The following is a 17,452-nucleotide window of genomic DNA, read 5'->3' as shown; positions in this document are numbered from 1 at the left end:
CTTAGTCCTGCCAGGAGTGCAAGGGACTAGACTAGATGACCTCTGGAGGTCCCTTCCAGTCCTATGACTCTATCATTGTGCCCACAACTAATTATGGATGTGGAACTGCACCTGCAGTTATTTGTACCCACAAAACTGAGGGTGCAAAAACAATAGCCCAATTTAAGTCTGTGCTGAAATTAAGAACATAAGAACGGCCCTACTGGGTCAGACTAAGGGTCCATCTAGCCCAGTATCCTGTCTTCCAACAGTGCCCAGTGCCAGGTGCCCCAGAGGGAATGAACAGAACAGGGAATCATCAAGTGATCCATCCCCTGTCGCCCATTCCCAGCTTCTGGCAAACAGAGGCTAGGGACACCATCCCTGCCAGCCTGGCTAATAGCCATTGATGGACCTATCCTCTATGAATTTATCTAGTTCTTTTTTGAACCTTGTTATGGTCTTGGCCTTCATAACATCCTCTGGCAAGGAGTTCCACAGGTTGATTGTGCATTGTGTGAAGAAATACTTCCTTTTGTTTGTTTTAAACCTGCTGCCTATTAATTTCATTTGGTGACTCCTAGTTCTTGTGTTATGAGAAGTAGTAAACAATACTTCCTTATCTACTTTCTCTACACCAGTCATGATTTTATAGACCTCAAACATATCTCCTCTTAGCCATTTCTTTTCCAAGCTGAAAAGTCCCATTCTTATTAATCTCTCCTCATACGGAAGCCACTCCCTACCCCTAATAATTTTTGTTGCCCTTTTCTGAACCTTTTCCAATTCCAATATATCTTTTTTGAGATGGGGCGACCACACCTGCACATAGAATTCAAGATGTGGGCATACCATGGATTTATATAGAGGCAACATGATATTTTCTGTCCTACCATCTATCCCTTTCCTAATGATTCCCAACATTCTGTTTGCTTTTTTGCTTGCCGCTGCACATTGAGTCGATGTTTTCCAGAGAACTATCCACAGTGACTCCAAGATCTCTTTCTTGAGTGGTAACAGCTAATTTAGACCCCATCATTTTATATCTATAGTTTGGATTATGTTTTCCAAAGTGCATTACTTTGCATTTATCAACATTAAATTTCATCTGCCAATTTGTTGCCCAGTCCCCCAGTTTTGTGAAATCCTTTTGTAGCTCTTCGCAGTCTGCCTGGGACTTAACTATCTTGAGTAGTTTTGTATCATCTGCAAATTTTGCCACCTCATTGTTGACCCCTTTTTCCAGATCATTTATGAATATATTGAATAGGACTGGTCTCAGTACAGAGTCCTGGGGGACACCACTATTTACCTCTCTCCATTCTGAAAACTGACCATTTATTGCTCCCCTTTGTTTCCTATCTTTTAACCAGTTACCATGAGAGCACCTTCCCTCCTATCCCGTGGCACCTTACGTTGCATAAGAGCCTTTGGTTAGGGACCTTGTCAAAGGCTTTCTGGATGTCAAGTCTTGCCAGTGCCATCTTTCTGAGACAAAATAGCTTTTCACAGGGAGAGATTTTCCTCCACTTTGAGAACACTGTAATGTTTCTGAAGAGACCCGGGACTCGGCCCAAGTCGTCGAGAGGCAGAGTATGTCAGACACAGGGTTGTGCAATACTGCAGGACGTACTCACCTGAGAAGCAGCAAAGTGCCAAAGTGAAAAGCACAAGGACACCTTGTCGCATTCATGGTGGAGGTGGTTGTTTGGTCTGTGGTGAGTCTGGTAGTGTTCAGCTCGGGAGTTGATTGTTTTGTGTTTCCTTGAATAGCTCAGTGGTTTGAGTATTAGCCTGCTAAACCAAGGGTTGTGAGTTTAATCCTTAAAGGGGCCACTTAGGGATCTAGGGCAAAATCAGTACTTGGTCCTGCTAGTGAAGGCAGGGGGCTGGACTCAATGACCTTTCAAGGTCCCTTCCAGTTCTAGGAGATAGGATATCTCCATATATTTAAAAAAAAAACTCACACATACATATACACACACACACGTGCAGCTCATCCAACCATATTACTGTGACACTCTGTACCTCGAGGGAACACCCTACACCCCCATGTTCATCTTTATAAAATGATTGTGTGTATCCAATGCAAAGTTTGTCATGTTGGGTGTCTTTGGAGTGTGGTTGTTATAGTGATGTTATAGTAACAGTTACAGTAATGTTATAGGCTATAATTTCATGTATATAGTTATGAGGCTGAAAACAGGGAAGATGTCAGGTGTCTGCATGAGCCCCCTACAATATTGTGATCCTGTTACCTTTGTAGATTGAGTTTAAATTCCATGTAAAATCATGAGACAATGTATTTGATGTGGCTACATTTTCCTGCTATCACCTATGACACTGATGGAAGGAAGATGCTGCCTCTCTGGGAGTTACTTCCTCGAGAGAGCAGAACATCAAACAAACAATCCGTTTCTAGCACAGACATCACACTTTCTGTTCTCGCTGGCATCGTCACTCAACAAACCAGAAAGAAACTTGGTATGAGACACGGTGATAAAACAGGACAAAGAAATACTGGTGAGTTTTGTTTAATTGAACAAGAAACTTAGGAGAAATCAAGAGCCCCCAGGGTGCTGGCTGCACTGAGGATAGGTCTTTATGAAGGATCTGCCAATGGGAAGTGAAGCAAAGGCAGGCTCTCTCTCAGGGCTCAGCACCCCTGAGGATTCAACATTCTCCAAAATGGTTGAAGGTGAGAGCTCCCTTGGTTACCCTGGAGGGGGAGAGAGAAAGAAATGGATCAGACACAGCGCATGCAGGATGCTAATATATGTCTCTTCATTCGAGTAGCACAGGAAGTCTCTGATAGGGTCTTAGCACAGCATGGAAGACCATTCAAAGTAATAGAATCTCAACAATTACTTCCATCCGTGATTAGCATTAAAAGAAAAGTAAAAGATTTCACTCCTTCATCAGGAACAAGAAGTGTTTGTGAAATATTTTTCATGACATACTGAAACTCTAGGCTAAATAGGTAAAACTCATTGCAGGTGTGCAGTTTGTGACATCTGGAGATCCGCTTCCGTCAAAATCAACACAACCACATACATAAGGAAACGGGCAAATGCAAAGTATGGGAACTTATTCATGCCTCTTACAGAGAGGTTGATTAATCACAATAATGATTTAGAAGAAGAGATTTAGTTCTGTACGTACGCGACTGCGTTGCAGAAGTGACATTTGTTGCTGTAGGTTGTGCCATCAGAGCCGCAATGGGCAAAGTACTCCAGTGTGCAGATGGGGCTGGGTTCAACATAATCACTGCAGTCAACCTGCACACAGAAGAGGAACAGCGTGTTTGTAAAGTGCGTAGCAACAGATGGGCTTTGGGTGCTACTGCAATATGAATCTATTCCTGCACTAAAAAATTCACTTCACCTTCTAAGAACCTGATAATAATGGACTTATCCGCTCGCCTCTCACTGCCGGGAGGAGTTAGTATAAAAATAAAGCTTGTTTTCCTACCTTGACCTAGGTAATATCAGCTGACCACATGTATGAAGAGAGCAGCAGGTGTTTAGAATGCCCTCTCCGCAGGGTACCCTGCTTGTGATCAGAACATATGGGATTTTCCAACTTGCCCAGTGTACTGTCTTGGAAAATCCCAGTATCCAAAGAGGTCACTGCACTGATATATACTGGGGTCCTGTGTCTCCCCTTCCCATGGTCCTAAATGAGGCTGCTCGGAGCTTAGCCTGATACTGTGAGAAGAGATGCTATGGGGACGTTCACATTTCTGCAGCCCTGGTGGGGCATTGCTGCTGCTAAACTCAGATCCCAGTCCTCTCCTCTGTCCCCTCCTTTCCCCTGACCTCACAGTGCGGTTTATGGATAATGGCCATTTTGTGTCGTTAGCTGAAATTCATCCCTGGGAAGAAGACCCGCACGAGGTCAATGCAGATAGTGCCTGAACCATCTCTCACTGAAGTCAAGGGGAGCCTTTCCAATGCCATCCACGGAAGTAGGAATTGGCCTCTCTTTTGCATCCGGTTTCACTTACCTCTGCCGTTTCCTGTTTGCATTTCCCATCGTGTTTCTTGGTAATACTGGTTCCACGTTCGCTGGAAGAGGGAGAGACTGAAGTTAGGAGTTTAGGCTTACACGGTAGCTCACATATACTGTCTGGAATTCAGAAGGCATCTGACTGAGATAGTTTATCACCTGTGACAAGGCAGGATAAGCATCTCTTATCAGTTACTAGACATGTGACTTCTCCTTTCAGTGTCTCATTTGAATAACATGCCAGCCCGTTCCTTCCTCTGCTCAATCACCACTCAGCTCCCCCCCCCCCCCCCCCGCCATTGAACTCTGGGGTTGGTTGTCTGTCTCCTCCATCATAGCTCAACTGCGCACATGCAAGGGGTGGGGGAGAAAACTCAGAATAGACTGGAGAGGCAAAGAAGAGGACCAGGGGCTAAGAGAGCTGCAGAAATAGGTCTATGAAGAAATTCTGGTTTTTATGAAGGCTACTATCCGGAGCTCCACCCACTGTGAGTTACTCAGAAGGAATGTTCTCTGCACAGTACTTACAAGTTATGGGAACACAGCCCGCATTCGCTGGGGTAAGTGACGCCATCTGTGCCGCAGACCTCATCCAGGATAAGTGGGCAGGCTGTCAGAACGTTGCCATCCTTAGTAGTGACCCGGCGGTACTTACTACAATCCACCTGTAACAGCAATGTCAAGCAATCGCAGTGGTGCCCAGGAGTCACCTCCCTGCTCTGAGCCTCCAGCTCTTGTAGCTTCTACTGAGTGACAAACTAGGGCTATACTTAAAGCTGCTTCTTCTTCCATTGAACGTGGTGTGAGTAGTTCTCTCCCCTTCTCTCATGCTGGAGAGTAAGGAATGCCCAGCTGGGAGAAAGGATCACTCACTCAGTCTCACACCCAGGCCCTGTTGAACCTAAATAGGAATCAGAAGTGCAGCTTTAAACCAACGCCTCCAACATCTAATGAGTTTGCATTTATGATCCATTTTCCAGAGGGGTAAATGCCCATGTAAAACGGGGACAGAGCAATATGCTACCCGATCTCGTTTCATTCTGTAAAATATAAAAAACCCTCAGGCAAGAGCCTCAGCTGTGTAAATTGATGGAGCTCTGTGCACTTCAGTGGGAGTCAGTTTATACCAATTAGCCCTGTGTTGTTATATTTTCCTAATTTCTCCAACAAGATGTCTGCCTGTTGCTCTGTGTATCTCACACCATCTAAGCACAGATTGTACCAGGAAAAAAAATTCCATCCGTCTGACTGTATAGAAATGGCGTATCTGAATGCCAGGGTTTTACTCCTTCAAATATAAAGCCCTGGGGTTGTTTTGTTTCTTGGTGGCCAAACTATTGCCATGTTCAGAGCTGGTCAGACATATACAAAATAAATCAGTCCAATCATTTTTTATTATTAGTGGTCATGTACATCAAATGATTTCTGTATTTGTTCATCCCCCTGCATGTAGGATGCCCTGACAGTGATCAGAACCCAGGGGCTTTTTCACCTGCCCAGTTTATTTTCTTGGAAATCCCAGTATCCAAAGAGAGGAATGCACTGATCTATACAGGGGACTTGTGTCTCCCCTTCCCGTAGTCCTAAAACTGGCCGCTCAGTGCTTCGCCTGGTACTGCGAGAAGAGACTGCGATGGGAATGGGATATCTCTTCATGTTTCCAGAGCACAGGGTCATTTCTGCTACTTGTTTCAAAGCCCATTCCTCTTGTATCCCGGGGGTTGGACTAGAGACCTCCTGAGGTCCCTTCCAACCCTGAGATTCTAGGATTCTTTCTTCTGACAGTGTGCTGGTGTATATAGACAATGGTCATTTCGTGTAGTTAGGGTGAATTCACCCCCTTGCAGAAGATCCCTACAAGCTCTAGGCACCACTTGAAGCCAGGCATATCGTGTCTGAACCATCTCTCCCTGAGGTTAGGAGGTGTCTTTCCACTGACGTTACTGGGAGTCGGGTTTGTCCCTTGTTCTGCATCAGGTTACACTTACCGGCACAACTTCCCGTTTGCATCTTCCATCGTGTTCTTTGCTGACATTGGTCCCATGTTCTCTGGAAGAGAAAGAGACTGGAATTAGGGAGCTCAGTGGTAGAACGAACCAATCTCCCAGATATTGTGGGGGTCACAGGAGGCGTCTGATTGAATTAGTTTATCTCCTTCTACAAGGCAGTCCCAGCAACACTGAATCCAGTATACTCCTGTTCCTTACCGGACAGGTGACATCTCTTTATAGTGTATCACTTGGAGTAACATTCTGGCCGGTTCTTTTCTTTGTTCAATCATCACTTAGCCCCCTGCTGCATTCCGGGGCTTGTAATTTGGCTGTTCCATGTTTCCCCAATGAGCCAATGCAGGGTCAGGGGAGAAAGCTCAGGGCAGACTAAAGGGCAAAGAAGTAGGGCCAAGGGCTACGAGACCTCCAGAAACAGGCTCGGCCCTTTGTTAATTCCTCAGAAGAAATGCTCTCTGTACAGTACTTACAGGTTATGGGCACACATCTCACATTCATTGGCATAAGTGACACCATCTGTGCCACAGACTGTTTGCAGGATCCTGGGGCAGACTACCAGTACTTTGCCGTTGTCAGTAGTAGTCCTGCGGTATGAAGTACACTCACTCTGTAAAAGTAACACAGCAATAGAATTTGTTGCATCCTGTAATCTATGAAATGGGGCCCCATGAGTAACCCCCAGCTCTGCGTCTCCAGACTTCCTGGTGTTTATCACAGGAGAAATTAGGGTTATGTTTTAAACTTATTCGTCCACAGAAAAAAGGGCCAATCAGTGCTACTGAAGTTTTCTCTCATTCTCTCACCCTGGAGGGGAAGGAATGCCCAATTGGGAGGAAGGATCCTTCACTCAGACCTGTATTCTGTGGGACACACCCATGCCCTATTGAAACTAAGTAAGTATTACAAGTGGTCCAGAGCACCACCAGGTTTTCCGCCACCCAGAAGGTCCTGCCCCAAAATGCCATCCCCCCACAGAGGCAGCGGAAGGTCCCGCCGCAGAAATACTGCCACGGTCACTGCCCCCCAAATCGCAGCGCCCGAGGCAACTGCCTAGGTCGCCTAATGGGTTGCGCCGGCCCTGCAAGTGGTGCATTTAGTCAAAGCCTCAGAACTCAAAATCTAACGAGATTTCAGTTATGATCCAGTTTCCAGAGAATGAAATGATAAGAATTTGTTTCAGCTCATGAGAGAAATATGCTACCAGATTTCTTGTATCTCTATGATAAAAGAAAACCTGGGGCAGATTCTCAGCTGCTGTAAATTGACCTAGCTCTGTTGACGACTGCGAAAGCTGATTTACAAGGGATGAGTATATGGCTCTTTCGTGGTAATTTTCATACTTTCTCCAGTGTGGTGTCGGCACGTTGCTCTATGTATCTCAGATGGTCTAAGCACAGATAGTAACAAAAAACAGAAAAGAAAGAAATTCCTTCATTCTGACTAGGGAAACGGAGTGTCCAAATCCCAGGGTTTTACTCTTTCAAGTAGCTAGAACTGTGCTCGTTTTTGCTTCCTGCTGGCCAAACAATTCCCTCTGGTTTAGAGCTGGTCAAATAGGTAAAGAAATAATGATTTGGTCTGATTATTGCTCAAAAACAACAGTGGATGTTTTGAATCCCGCTGCATGCCGACTGCCCTGCCTGGTATCACAACACAAGGGTTTTTACTACCTGCCCAGCTCATTAGCTCAGAAAATGTCAGTATCCAACAAGGTGAATATAAACCAGGGGTCTTGTGTGCCCTCTTCTCATAGTCCCAAAACAGGCTGTCAACACGTCGCCTGATACTGTGAGAAGAGATTGTTGTGTGAACAGGGTTTGTTTTCACAGTGCTGCAGCACTAGGGCCTTTATGCTCCTTCATGCTCCTTGAGATGCAAACTAGATACCATCAATTTAGGCTTGAATAGAGACTGGGAATGGCTGAACCATTACACACATTGAATCTATTTCCACATGTTAAATATCCTCACACCTTCTTGTCAAGCTGTCTGAAATGGGCCATCTTGATTATCACTACAAAAGTTTTTTTTCCCTGCTGATAATTGCTCATCTTAATTAATTAGCCTCTTAGCCTCCCACCTTTTCATGTTCTCTGTATGTGTATATATATCTCCTTACTATATGTTCCATTCTATGCATCTGAAGAAGTGGGCTGTAGCCCACGAAAGCTTATGCTCAAATAAATTTGTTAGTCTCTAAGGTGCCACAAGCACTCCTGTTCTTTTTATGCTCCTTGTCTCAGATCCTGTTCCCTTCTGTCTCCCTTTTTATATTGCAGGATATGGATAATGACCATTTGGCATTGTTAGGATGAAACTGATCCCTAGATAATAGGGCAGCACGCCTAAGTCCATGCACATAGTACGTGACCCTTCTCTCACTGAAGTAAATAGGTCGGAGTCGATCCATTTATATGAATAGAAGGAGGTTCGGCCACTCATTACAGGTTTCACTCACCACAGCTATTTTCTCTTTGCACTTGCCGTCGTGCTTTTTGCTAACACTGGTCCGGTGTTTCCTGGAAGAGGGAGAGACTGGCCTGAGGGAGCTCAGTGAAGGACTCTTCCCATCACACTCAGGGTGCTGGTAAAATGAACCAAACTTCCATAGATTGGATGGGATCCAGGAAGCGTCTGATGGAGTTAGATTATCACAGGCTACAGGCAGTATCTGCATCTCTGACTAGTGTAATGCTATTGGTTAGCAGACACATGATGCCTCCTATTGGTGTATCATTTGGAATAATATTCTGGCCCATTCTTTCCTGAATGGCCAAGCACCCGTCAGCCCGCTACTGAATTCTGGGGGTTGTGGTCTGTCTCTTCCATGATAGCCCCACTGAGCACAGACAGGGACAAGGGGAGAAAACTCAGATTACACTGGATGGGCAGAGAGGAAGGTCCCAGTATAAGGGAATTATAGAACTACATCTATGGAGAAATGAGGATATTTATAACGCCGCGATCAGGAGCTCTGCCCACTGTTAATTACTCAGAAAGAATGGGTGACGTACAGTACTTACAAGTTATGGGCACACAGCATACAATCATTGGGGTAAGTGACGCCATCTGTGCCACAGACCTCAGCCAGGATCCTGGGGCAGGGTATCAGGACTTTGCCGTGGTGGTACTCACTACAATTAAGCTGTAAAAGTAACACAGCAATAGTACCGGTGTGGCCTGTGTTATACGAAATAGTGCCCATGAGTAATCTCCCCACTCTGGGCCTCCAGGCCTCATAGCTTCTACCATAATACAAACTAGGGTTAAGTTGTGACAAAGTGGGAATGTTATTAATGTTTCCTCTGAATACTGTGTGGGTGCCTCAGTTTCCCCTATGCATTTCATAGGTATCTAGTTGGGGAGGATCAGGGTGTATAATTGTTGAAGAGCCCAAGAAGGTCCCTGTGATGCTGTCTGCACAGAGAATGGCTGGCACCCTGTCTCTTGGCAACTAATGGCCTGGGCCCCTCCCCTGCAAAGGTGCCAACTGAAGGTGTTGGAGAACAAAGAGATCAGGTGACCTCCTGGCCTGGGAAAGAGACAAAGGCCAGAGAGGAGGAGAGGCTGAAGAGAGTCAGTTTGGAGCTGGCTGGGGACAAGGAGTGAAGTGCAGACGTAGGTGTCTGGCTCATTGCCCCCCAAAATGGACCCGGCTGAGGGGCACTGATATATACAGGGGTCTTGTGTCTCCCCTTCCCATGGTCCTAAATCAGGCTGCTCAGTGCTTAGCCGGCTATTGTGAGAAGAGACTTCTATGGGAACAGGTGTTATGTGCACAATTCTGCAGCACTGGGATATTTTTGCTACTTGTCTCATCTGTTGCTCCTCTCCAACCTCCTTTGGTTCTGAGGTCATACTGTCGTATATGGATAATGGCCATTTTGTGTATTTAGGATGAAATTCATCCCTGTGTATAAGGCAAGACACACCCCATGACTCCATTCATATAATGCCTGAACCATCTCTCATTGACGTCAACAGGATTCTGTCCATTGACATCAATGGGAGTCGGATCTGGCTGTTATTTTGCTTCAGGTTACACTTACCGGGACGATTTCATGTTTGCATTCTCCATTATGCTTTTTGTTAATGTTTTCCCCGCGTTCTCTGGAAGAGGGAGAAACGGGAGTTAGGGAGCTTGGCGAGTAACTGTCCCTGTTACACTCAAGAGCTAGTAAAATGGCGCAATCTCACATATATTGTATGGGATACAGGCAGGGTCCTACTGAGTTAATTTATCACCTTCTAGGAGGTAGTATGAGCATCAACACCTAGTATCTTCCCAGCCATGTGACTTCTCCTTATAGTGTATGATACGGTCTTCCCTAAAAGGGTTAATTGTGATCAGATGCTTCACATAATCAATATGAACAAAAAGGGGGAAAGAACAGGGGCAGCCCAGAATCTTTAGATAAGTTAAATTTATTCACGTTGGCAGAGCCTGATGAAATTCACCCTCGTGTCCTTAAGGAACTAACTGACGCAATCTCTGAACCATTACTGATTACCTTCAAGAACTGATGGTGGAGGGCCAAGGTCCCAGAGGACTGAGAAGAGCAAACAGAATCCCTGTCTTTACAAATGGAAAGAAAGAGGACCTGGGGAATTATAGACCAGTTAGTCTAGCTTTGTAGTCTGCCTCTTCCATGATATCCCGGTAGGATATATGGTGGAAGTGGGGGTTAGTGGGAGTAGTGGGGAGCAGAGGAGAAAAATCAGAGTACACTGGAGGGGCAAAGAATGGGGCCAGGGCTAACAGGCCTACAGAAATAGGCCTATGAAGAAATGATGGTGTCTATAAAGGCTGTTCTCGGGAGCTCTGCCCAGGAAGTACTCGGAAGGAATGTTCGGTGTATAGTACTCACAGGTTGTGGGCACACAGCATACATTCATTGGAGTAAGTGACGCCATCTGTGCCACAGACCTCAGCCAGGATCCTTGGGCAGCCTATCAGGACTTTGCCATCCTCAGCTTTAGTCCTGAGGTACTGACTGCAATCAAGCTGTAAAAGCAACACAGAAATAGCGCGGTGCAGCCGCTGTTGTATGAAATAGTGCTTCAGAGTGAGTCTCCCACCCATGGCCTTCACCCTCTGTCCCTTCAGCCATCAGCTGCATAAGGGCTCTATTTTAAACGTATTCTTCCCTCGGCGATGGGGGGAGTCCTTCTGCAGGAGTTTGCTCGTGTTCTCTCATGCTGGGGGGAAGGAAGGCACGGATGGGAGGAAGAATCAGTTCCTCAGACTTGCAGGGCCGTGCAGAGGTTTTTGTAGGCCTGGGACAAAATGTGAAAGCGAGGCCCACACCCTTCCAAAAAATGACCACGGGGGGAAGGGCCTGGAGAGCGAGCCCACCCATGCTCACTCCGCAGGAGTGTCGCCAGTCCTGGGGCTCTGAGCCTGGCTCAAGAGGTCTCAGCCCTGCTTTGGTCTGGCCCAGTCATCACTCCAGCATGATAGGGGGCAGCCGGGCCAAACCTGAGCAGCACTGTAACCCCTTGAGCTATGTGGCAAAGCCACACAGTCTGGGACCTTCTCAAATGGGGGACTCAAGGCAAAGTGCCCCTTTGGCCTCCCCCTCGCAGCGGTCCTGCAGACATGTATTCTTTGTGAGGCATCCGTGCCCTGTTGAAACTAACTAGGTATTGCACGTGGAACCTTAAACCATTGCCTCCAAATCAAAATCTTTTCATTTCTGATCCAGTCTCCAGAGAGTTACATGATGCTAAGAATTTGTTTCAGCCCATGCCAAACATGTAGAAATAAATATTCTACCAGATCTTGTTGTTTTATTCTATAAAATATATAAAAAAAACCCTCAGGCTAGATCCTCAGCGACTCTAATTAGACGGATTTCTATTAACTTCAGTTGAATGGGTGCTGTGCCTGGGATCAGAACATGGGGTGGTTGCAACCTGCCCAGTGTATTATCTAGGAAAATCTCAGTATCCAAAGAGATGAATGCACTGAAATATACAGGGGTCTCGTGCCTCTCCTTCCCATAGTCCTGAAACTGGCCGCTCAGCGCTTTGCCTGATTATTGGAGAAGAGGCTGCTATGGGAAAGGAATTTATGTTGACGTTCCCAGAGAACGGGGGCATTTTTGCTCCTTGTCTCAAACCCTACTCCTTTTCTAGCCCTCTTTCTTTCTTCTGACGCTGTAGCATAGAATACAGATAACGGCCATTTCGTGTAGCTGGAGTGAAATTCAGTCCTTTGCAGAAGGCCAGTACAAAGTCTATGCTCCATTTAGGTCCAGGCATGTGGTGTCTGACCCATCTCTCACTGACATCAAGAGGAGTCTTTCTGTTGGCATCAGTGGGATTAGAATTTGGCCCTTATTGTGCATCAGGTTTCACTTACCAGCACAATTTCCTGTTCACATTTTCCATCGTGTTTTTTTAGAATGTTTTTCTGATGTTCACTGGAAGAGGGAGAGGGAGAGACGAGAGTTAGGGAGTTTGGTGAGTTACTCTCACTTTAACCCTGAAGATGCTGGTAAAATTAACCAAACTCACACGTACGGTGTGGGATTGGGATACAGGAGGTGTCTGTTTGAGTCAGCTGATCACATTTTAGGAGGCAGTCTCAGCATCATTGATTAGCATAATCCTATTGGTTATCAGACAAGGGATGTCTCCATATGGTGTATCATCTGGAATAACACTCTGGTCCATTCTTTCCTCTGTTCAGTCACCACTGAGCCCCCTGTACAATTGGGTGCTGTAGTCTGACTCTTCTAGGCTATCTCAGCTAAGCACATATAGGGGCCTGGAGAGGAAAATCAGGGTAGACTATAGGGGCAAAGAGGAGGGCAAGGGGTTTAGTGACCTACAGAAATAGGCCTATGAGGAAATAATGGTATTTTAAAGGCAGTTATCAGTGGCTCTGCCTATAGTTAAATGCTCAGAAGGAATGTTGTCTGACCAGTACTCACAGGTTATGGGCACACAGCGTACATTCATTGGGGTAAGTGACCCCATCTGTGCCACAGACCTCAGCCAGGATCCTAGGGCAGCGCATCTGGACTTTGCCATCCTCATCAATAATCCTGGGCTGCTGACTGCAATCGAACTGTAACAAGCAACACAATTATAGTACCAGCGCAGCCTTTGTTATCCAAAACAGTGCTTCTGGCCAGCCTCCCCGTACCACGCTTCCAGCCTTTGTACAAGGGCTCTGTTTTAACCGTGTCCTTCCATTGGAAATGGGGTGAGGCAGTTCTAACGGAGCTTTCTCTCATGCTGGAGAGGCAGAAATGCACCCGTGGGAGGAAGGATCACTCGCTCACACTTCTGTTCTGTGTGACGTACCAAGCCCTGTTGAGTCTAACGTGGTACTAGAGGTGGATCCTTAAATCAAAGCCTCAAAATCAAAATCTAGTAAGTTATTTATTATGAGTCACAATTAAATGAGGCTCCAGACAGTTAAATGAGGCTGAGAATTTGTTGCAGCCCATGCAAAACACATAGAAACAGGCTTCCGGATCTTGTTGTTTCATTCTGTGTGTAAAATATAAAAAATCTGACCCTCTAGTCTCAGCTGTTGTCATTACTCGTATTTCTACTATATTGATGGAAGTCAATTTACTCTAGCTGAAGATCTGCCCCCTCAGTTATTTTTGCATAGCTTCTCCAGTGTTGTGCCTTCTGTAACTCACACAGGCTAAGCACAGATTGTATCAGGTAAACGGAAGACTGAATTTTATCAGGCTGACTGGATAGAAATGAAGCATCTGAATCCCAGGGTTTTGCCTTCTCCAATATATGGCTCTGTGGTAGTTTTGCTTCTTGATAGCCCAAACTCTTCCCATTGGTTTAGAGCTAGTCAAATATGCAAAAAACTAAATTAACCAAATAACATGTCTGCTTATGGCTCATATTCATGAAATTATTTCCGAGTTTGGGGAGAGAAGTAAGGCTATTTTGAATGCCCTGCCTGTGATCAGAAAATGGGGTGTTTTCCAGCCTTCCAAATGTATGATCTTGGAAAATCCCAGTATCCAAAGAAGTCAATGCACTGATATATACAGGAGTCTGGTGTCTCCCCTTCCTATAGCCCTAAATCAGGTGGCTCAGTGCTTCTCCTGATACTGTGAGAAGAGACAGCTATGGGAACAGGAATTATGTGCACAGTTCTGCAGCACTGGGATATTTCTGCTTCTTGTCTCATGCCCTATTCCTCTTCCCTCGCCCTTTCTTACGATGTTAGAGTGTAATAGATGGAAAATGGCCATTTTGTGTATTTAGGTTGAAGATCACCCCTATGAAAAAGGACAGAACATGGTCTAGGTATCATTTAAGTCCATCTGTTTAGTGACCAAACCGTCTCTCACTGACTGAGGGCAAAAGGAATCTTTCCGTTGACATTACTGGGAGTAGGATCTGGCCCCTACTGTACATCAGGTTACACTTACCGGCACAATGTTCTGTTGACATTTTCCATCATGCTTTTTGCCAAGGTTGGTCCCCTGCTCACTGGAAGAGGAAGATTAGGGTTAAGGAGTTCCGTAAGTAACTCTCCACATTACGGTCAAGGTGCTGGTAAAACAAACCAGATTCACATGTACTGTGTGGAATACAGGAGTTGTCTATTTGAGTTAATTTATCACCTTCTACAGGGCAGTATCAGCATCACTGGCAAGCGTAGTTCTAGAGACAAGGTGGGTGAGGCAATATCGTTTAGTGGAACAACTTCCGTTGGTGAGAGAGACACGCTTTCACACTACACTGAGCTGCTCTTCAGGTCTGCAGAAGAATTCAGCTCTCTGTATAAGCTCAAAAGCTTGTCTCACTCACTCACCAAAGAAGTTGGTCCAATAGAAGATATGACCTCACCCACCTTGTCTCTCTAATGTCCTGGGACCGACACGGTTCCAACACCACCACACCGTATCATTCTTTTAGTTACCAGACATGTGACATCTCCTTATAGTGTATCATTTAGCGTAACATCATGGCCCATTGTTTCCTCTGCTCCGTCACCACACAGCTCCCTTGGGATGCTGTAGTCTGGCTCTTCCATGATCCCCCATCTGTGCACATATAGGGGGAAGGAGAGGAACCTCAGGGTAGTCTAGCAGGGCAAAAAAATAGGGACAGGGCCTAAGAGACTTACAGGAACAGGCCTGAAGAAATGATGGTATTTCTAAAGGCTCTCAGCAGACACTCTGTCCAGTGTTAGTTACTCGGAAGAACGTTCTCTCTGCAGTACTTACGAATTGTGTGCGCACAGTCCACATTCGCTGGGGTAAGTGACGCCATCTGTGCCACAGACTTCCTCCAGGATGAATGGGCAGGCTGTCAGTACTTTGCCATCCTCCGCAGTACCCCGGGGGTACTTACTACAATCTACCTGTAACAGCAATGTCAAGCAATAGAAGTGGCAGAGCCGTTTCAGTTTGAAATAGTGCCCTTGAGTAATCTCCCTGCTCTATGCCTCCAGCCTTATTAGCTTCTGCCATAAGGCAAAGTAGGGTTATATTTTAACCTTATTCTTCCATTGAAAATGGGATGAGTCTGTTCTGCGGTAGCTTTCTCTCACGCTGGAGGAAGGAATGCACGGCAGGACGAGGAATCATTCACTCAGACCTGTATTCTGTGGGAAGCAACCGTGCCCTACTGAAACTAGGAGTTATTACAAACGGAGCCTTAAACTGAAGCTTCAAAATCTAATGACATTTTGAAATACGCTCTCCAGAGGGTTAAATGAGGCTAGAAATTTGTTTCAGTGCCTGCAACATGTGCAGAGAGAGATGCTACCAGATCTTATTGTTCCAATGTGTGCAATATAAACACCTTAGGCCAGCTTCCCTGCAGATGCGAATCGATGTCGCTGTAACAACATCAATAGACATCGATGTACTGAAGACCTGGTCCCTCGTTGTGGTTTTTTCATCATTTCTCCCATGCTGCAGCTATGTGTTATTCTAAGTACCTCACAAGGTCTAAGCAGAGGTTGTAGCAGGTAAAATAAGAAAAATAAGAATAAAATTCCATCAGTTTGACTGTTTGGAAACAGACTCTCTGAATCTCAAGGTTTTACTCCTCCAGATAAAAAGCATTGGGATAACTATGCAGCTTGATGAACCCCCCAATTAGTCTCACTCTTACAGAGCTGGTCAAGTACCTAGAACACTTCTCTCACTACCTTGCATGTCTATTGCTTAGATTCATCACGTTTAACATCTCGTTCAGTTCTAGAATTGTCTGGGGATGACAAAAATATTTGTTGAAATTATCTGATAAAAAGACAATAATCCCCCAGTAATGTCTTTGGTGACCATTATACAATCCGCTGCAGGTTGCAGTGTTTTTCGTTCACTCGGCCACAGTGTGGTCACCAGCCATTTATCTTGGGTCAGAGATCGGGAGATGGTGACAGAGAATAAATAGAAAGAATCTGCCACTTACCTCACTGCCCAGGGCAACAGCTGAAAGAAAACCACAGATAGAAACATGAAACAAAGCCAAATCATTGACAGGAACAGATTTTAAGTGTGCGAATCTCTTTTGTGGAATAATTCCATGCAGTTTCTAACCGGGTGACTGTCTGTGAACAGATTCTTAAACTAAACAAACCATGTGTGAAATTTGGGTACCATGCTGGTAACTGAGGATAAGGAATCTTGTTTTTAATGTAACACTGTTTTGTTGGAATTTTCTTTTCTTTTTTACATGCTGTGTTTTATGATCCAAACGGAGAGCTACAGGATATCACAGCAAATGTACTTCAGTATAAATAGTAGATGTCTTAACAGCTGATTGTGCCCTCGTATCAGGCCCTTATATATTTAATGTCCTTCACTGTGCCCACAACTAATTACGGGTGTGAAACTGAACCTGCAGTTACTTCTACCCACAAAACTGATGGTGCAGAAATAGCCCATTTAAGGCTGTACTGACATTAGGCCCTGGAGGTCAAGTCTTGTCAGTGCCATCTTTTGAAGAGAAAATAGCTCTTCTAAGAATGAGACTGTGTTCCACTCTGAAGACACCTTAATATTTTTGAAGCTGGCTAGGTCTCTGACTGCGACATAGGGCTTGATGCAGTACGGCAAAGAATCACTCACCTGAAAAGCACCATGTTGCTAGAGTAAGGAGCACAAAAACACCTGTCATGTTCCTGGTGGAGGAGAGGTGGTGGTTTAATCTGTGTCGAATCTGTTAGTGCTCAGCTGAGGCGATGATCTCTTAGTGCTCCCCACGGATGGTGATCATGTACCATGTATACGTTTATATCTACATATATATACACTCGTGCAGGAGACCAGCCTATCCAACTTGATTACGAAACAACCCTCCAGTTCTGTCACTAGTACAGTAGGCCTGCCAATATTGACTGAGATCTTGACTTTCAGCTAATGATTCACTTTTACTAGCTAATTGATTTTGGCTGGTCCTTTGGTTAGTTGCTTGAGACAGGTTTTCCTGTATCAGAAAAAAAAATCCTAGAG

At 45.3% G+C, this 17,452-nt stretch overlaps 1 protein-coding gene across 1 annotated transcript; it reads right to left on the bottom strand.

The window, feature by feature from the left end:
- Positions 1-2,497: 2,497 nt before the first annotated feature.
- Positions 2,498-17,229, bottom strand: LOC128842272 (ovoinhibitor-like). Its single transcript, XM_054038141.1, has 16 exons — positions 17,069-17,229; positions 16,410-16,429; positions 15,215-15,351; positions 14,414-14,474; positions 12,935-13,071; positions 12,361-12,421; positions 10,865-11,001; positions 10,046-10,106; positions 9,020-9,141; positions 8,455-8,515; positions 6,467-6,603; positions 5,976-6,036; positions 4,516-4,652; positions 3,986-4,046; positions 3,142-3,257; positions 2,498-2,698 (listed from the first exon to the last, which is right to left on the bottom strand). The coding sequence occupies exons 1-16, from the start codon at positions 17,115-17,117 to the stop codon at positions 2,653-2,655; spliced, it is 1,404 nt and encodes a 467-aa protein (XP_053894116.1). The 5' UTR covers positions 17,118-17,229; the 3' UTR covers positions 2,498-2,652.
- Positions 17,230-17,452: the final 223 nt, after the last annotated feature.

Source organism: Malaclemys terrapin, chromosome 8, assembly GCF_027887155.1.
Source record: "Malaclemys terrapin pileata isolate rMalTer1 chromosome 8, rMalTer1.hap1, whole genome shotgun sequence".
NCBI lineage: Eukaryota > Metazoa > Chordata > Testudines > Emydidae > Malaclemys > Malaclemys terrapin.
Note: the sequence above shows the minus strand (reverse complement) of the source record. Positions and strands in the feature narration are given on the sequence as shown.

Bases quoted from the DNA above. Each gene is read 5' to 3' on its own strand.
- LOC128842272 (XM_054038141.1), bottom strand. From the start codon at position 17,117: ATGACAGGTGTTTTTGTGCTCCTTACTCTAGCAACATGGTGCTTTTCA. The intron at 11,002-12,360 runs GTAAGTGAAACC...TTGCTTTTACAG, and splicing joins GTGAACAGGAAATTGTGCTG to CTTGATTGCAGTCAGTACCT. The intron at 2,699-3,141 runs GTACGTACAGAA...CTCCCCCTCCAG, and splicing joins CACTTCTGCAACGCAGTCGC to GGTAACCAAGGGAGCTCTCA.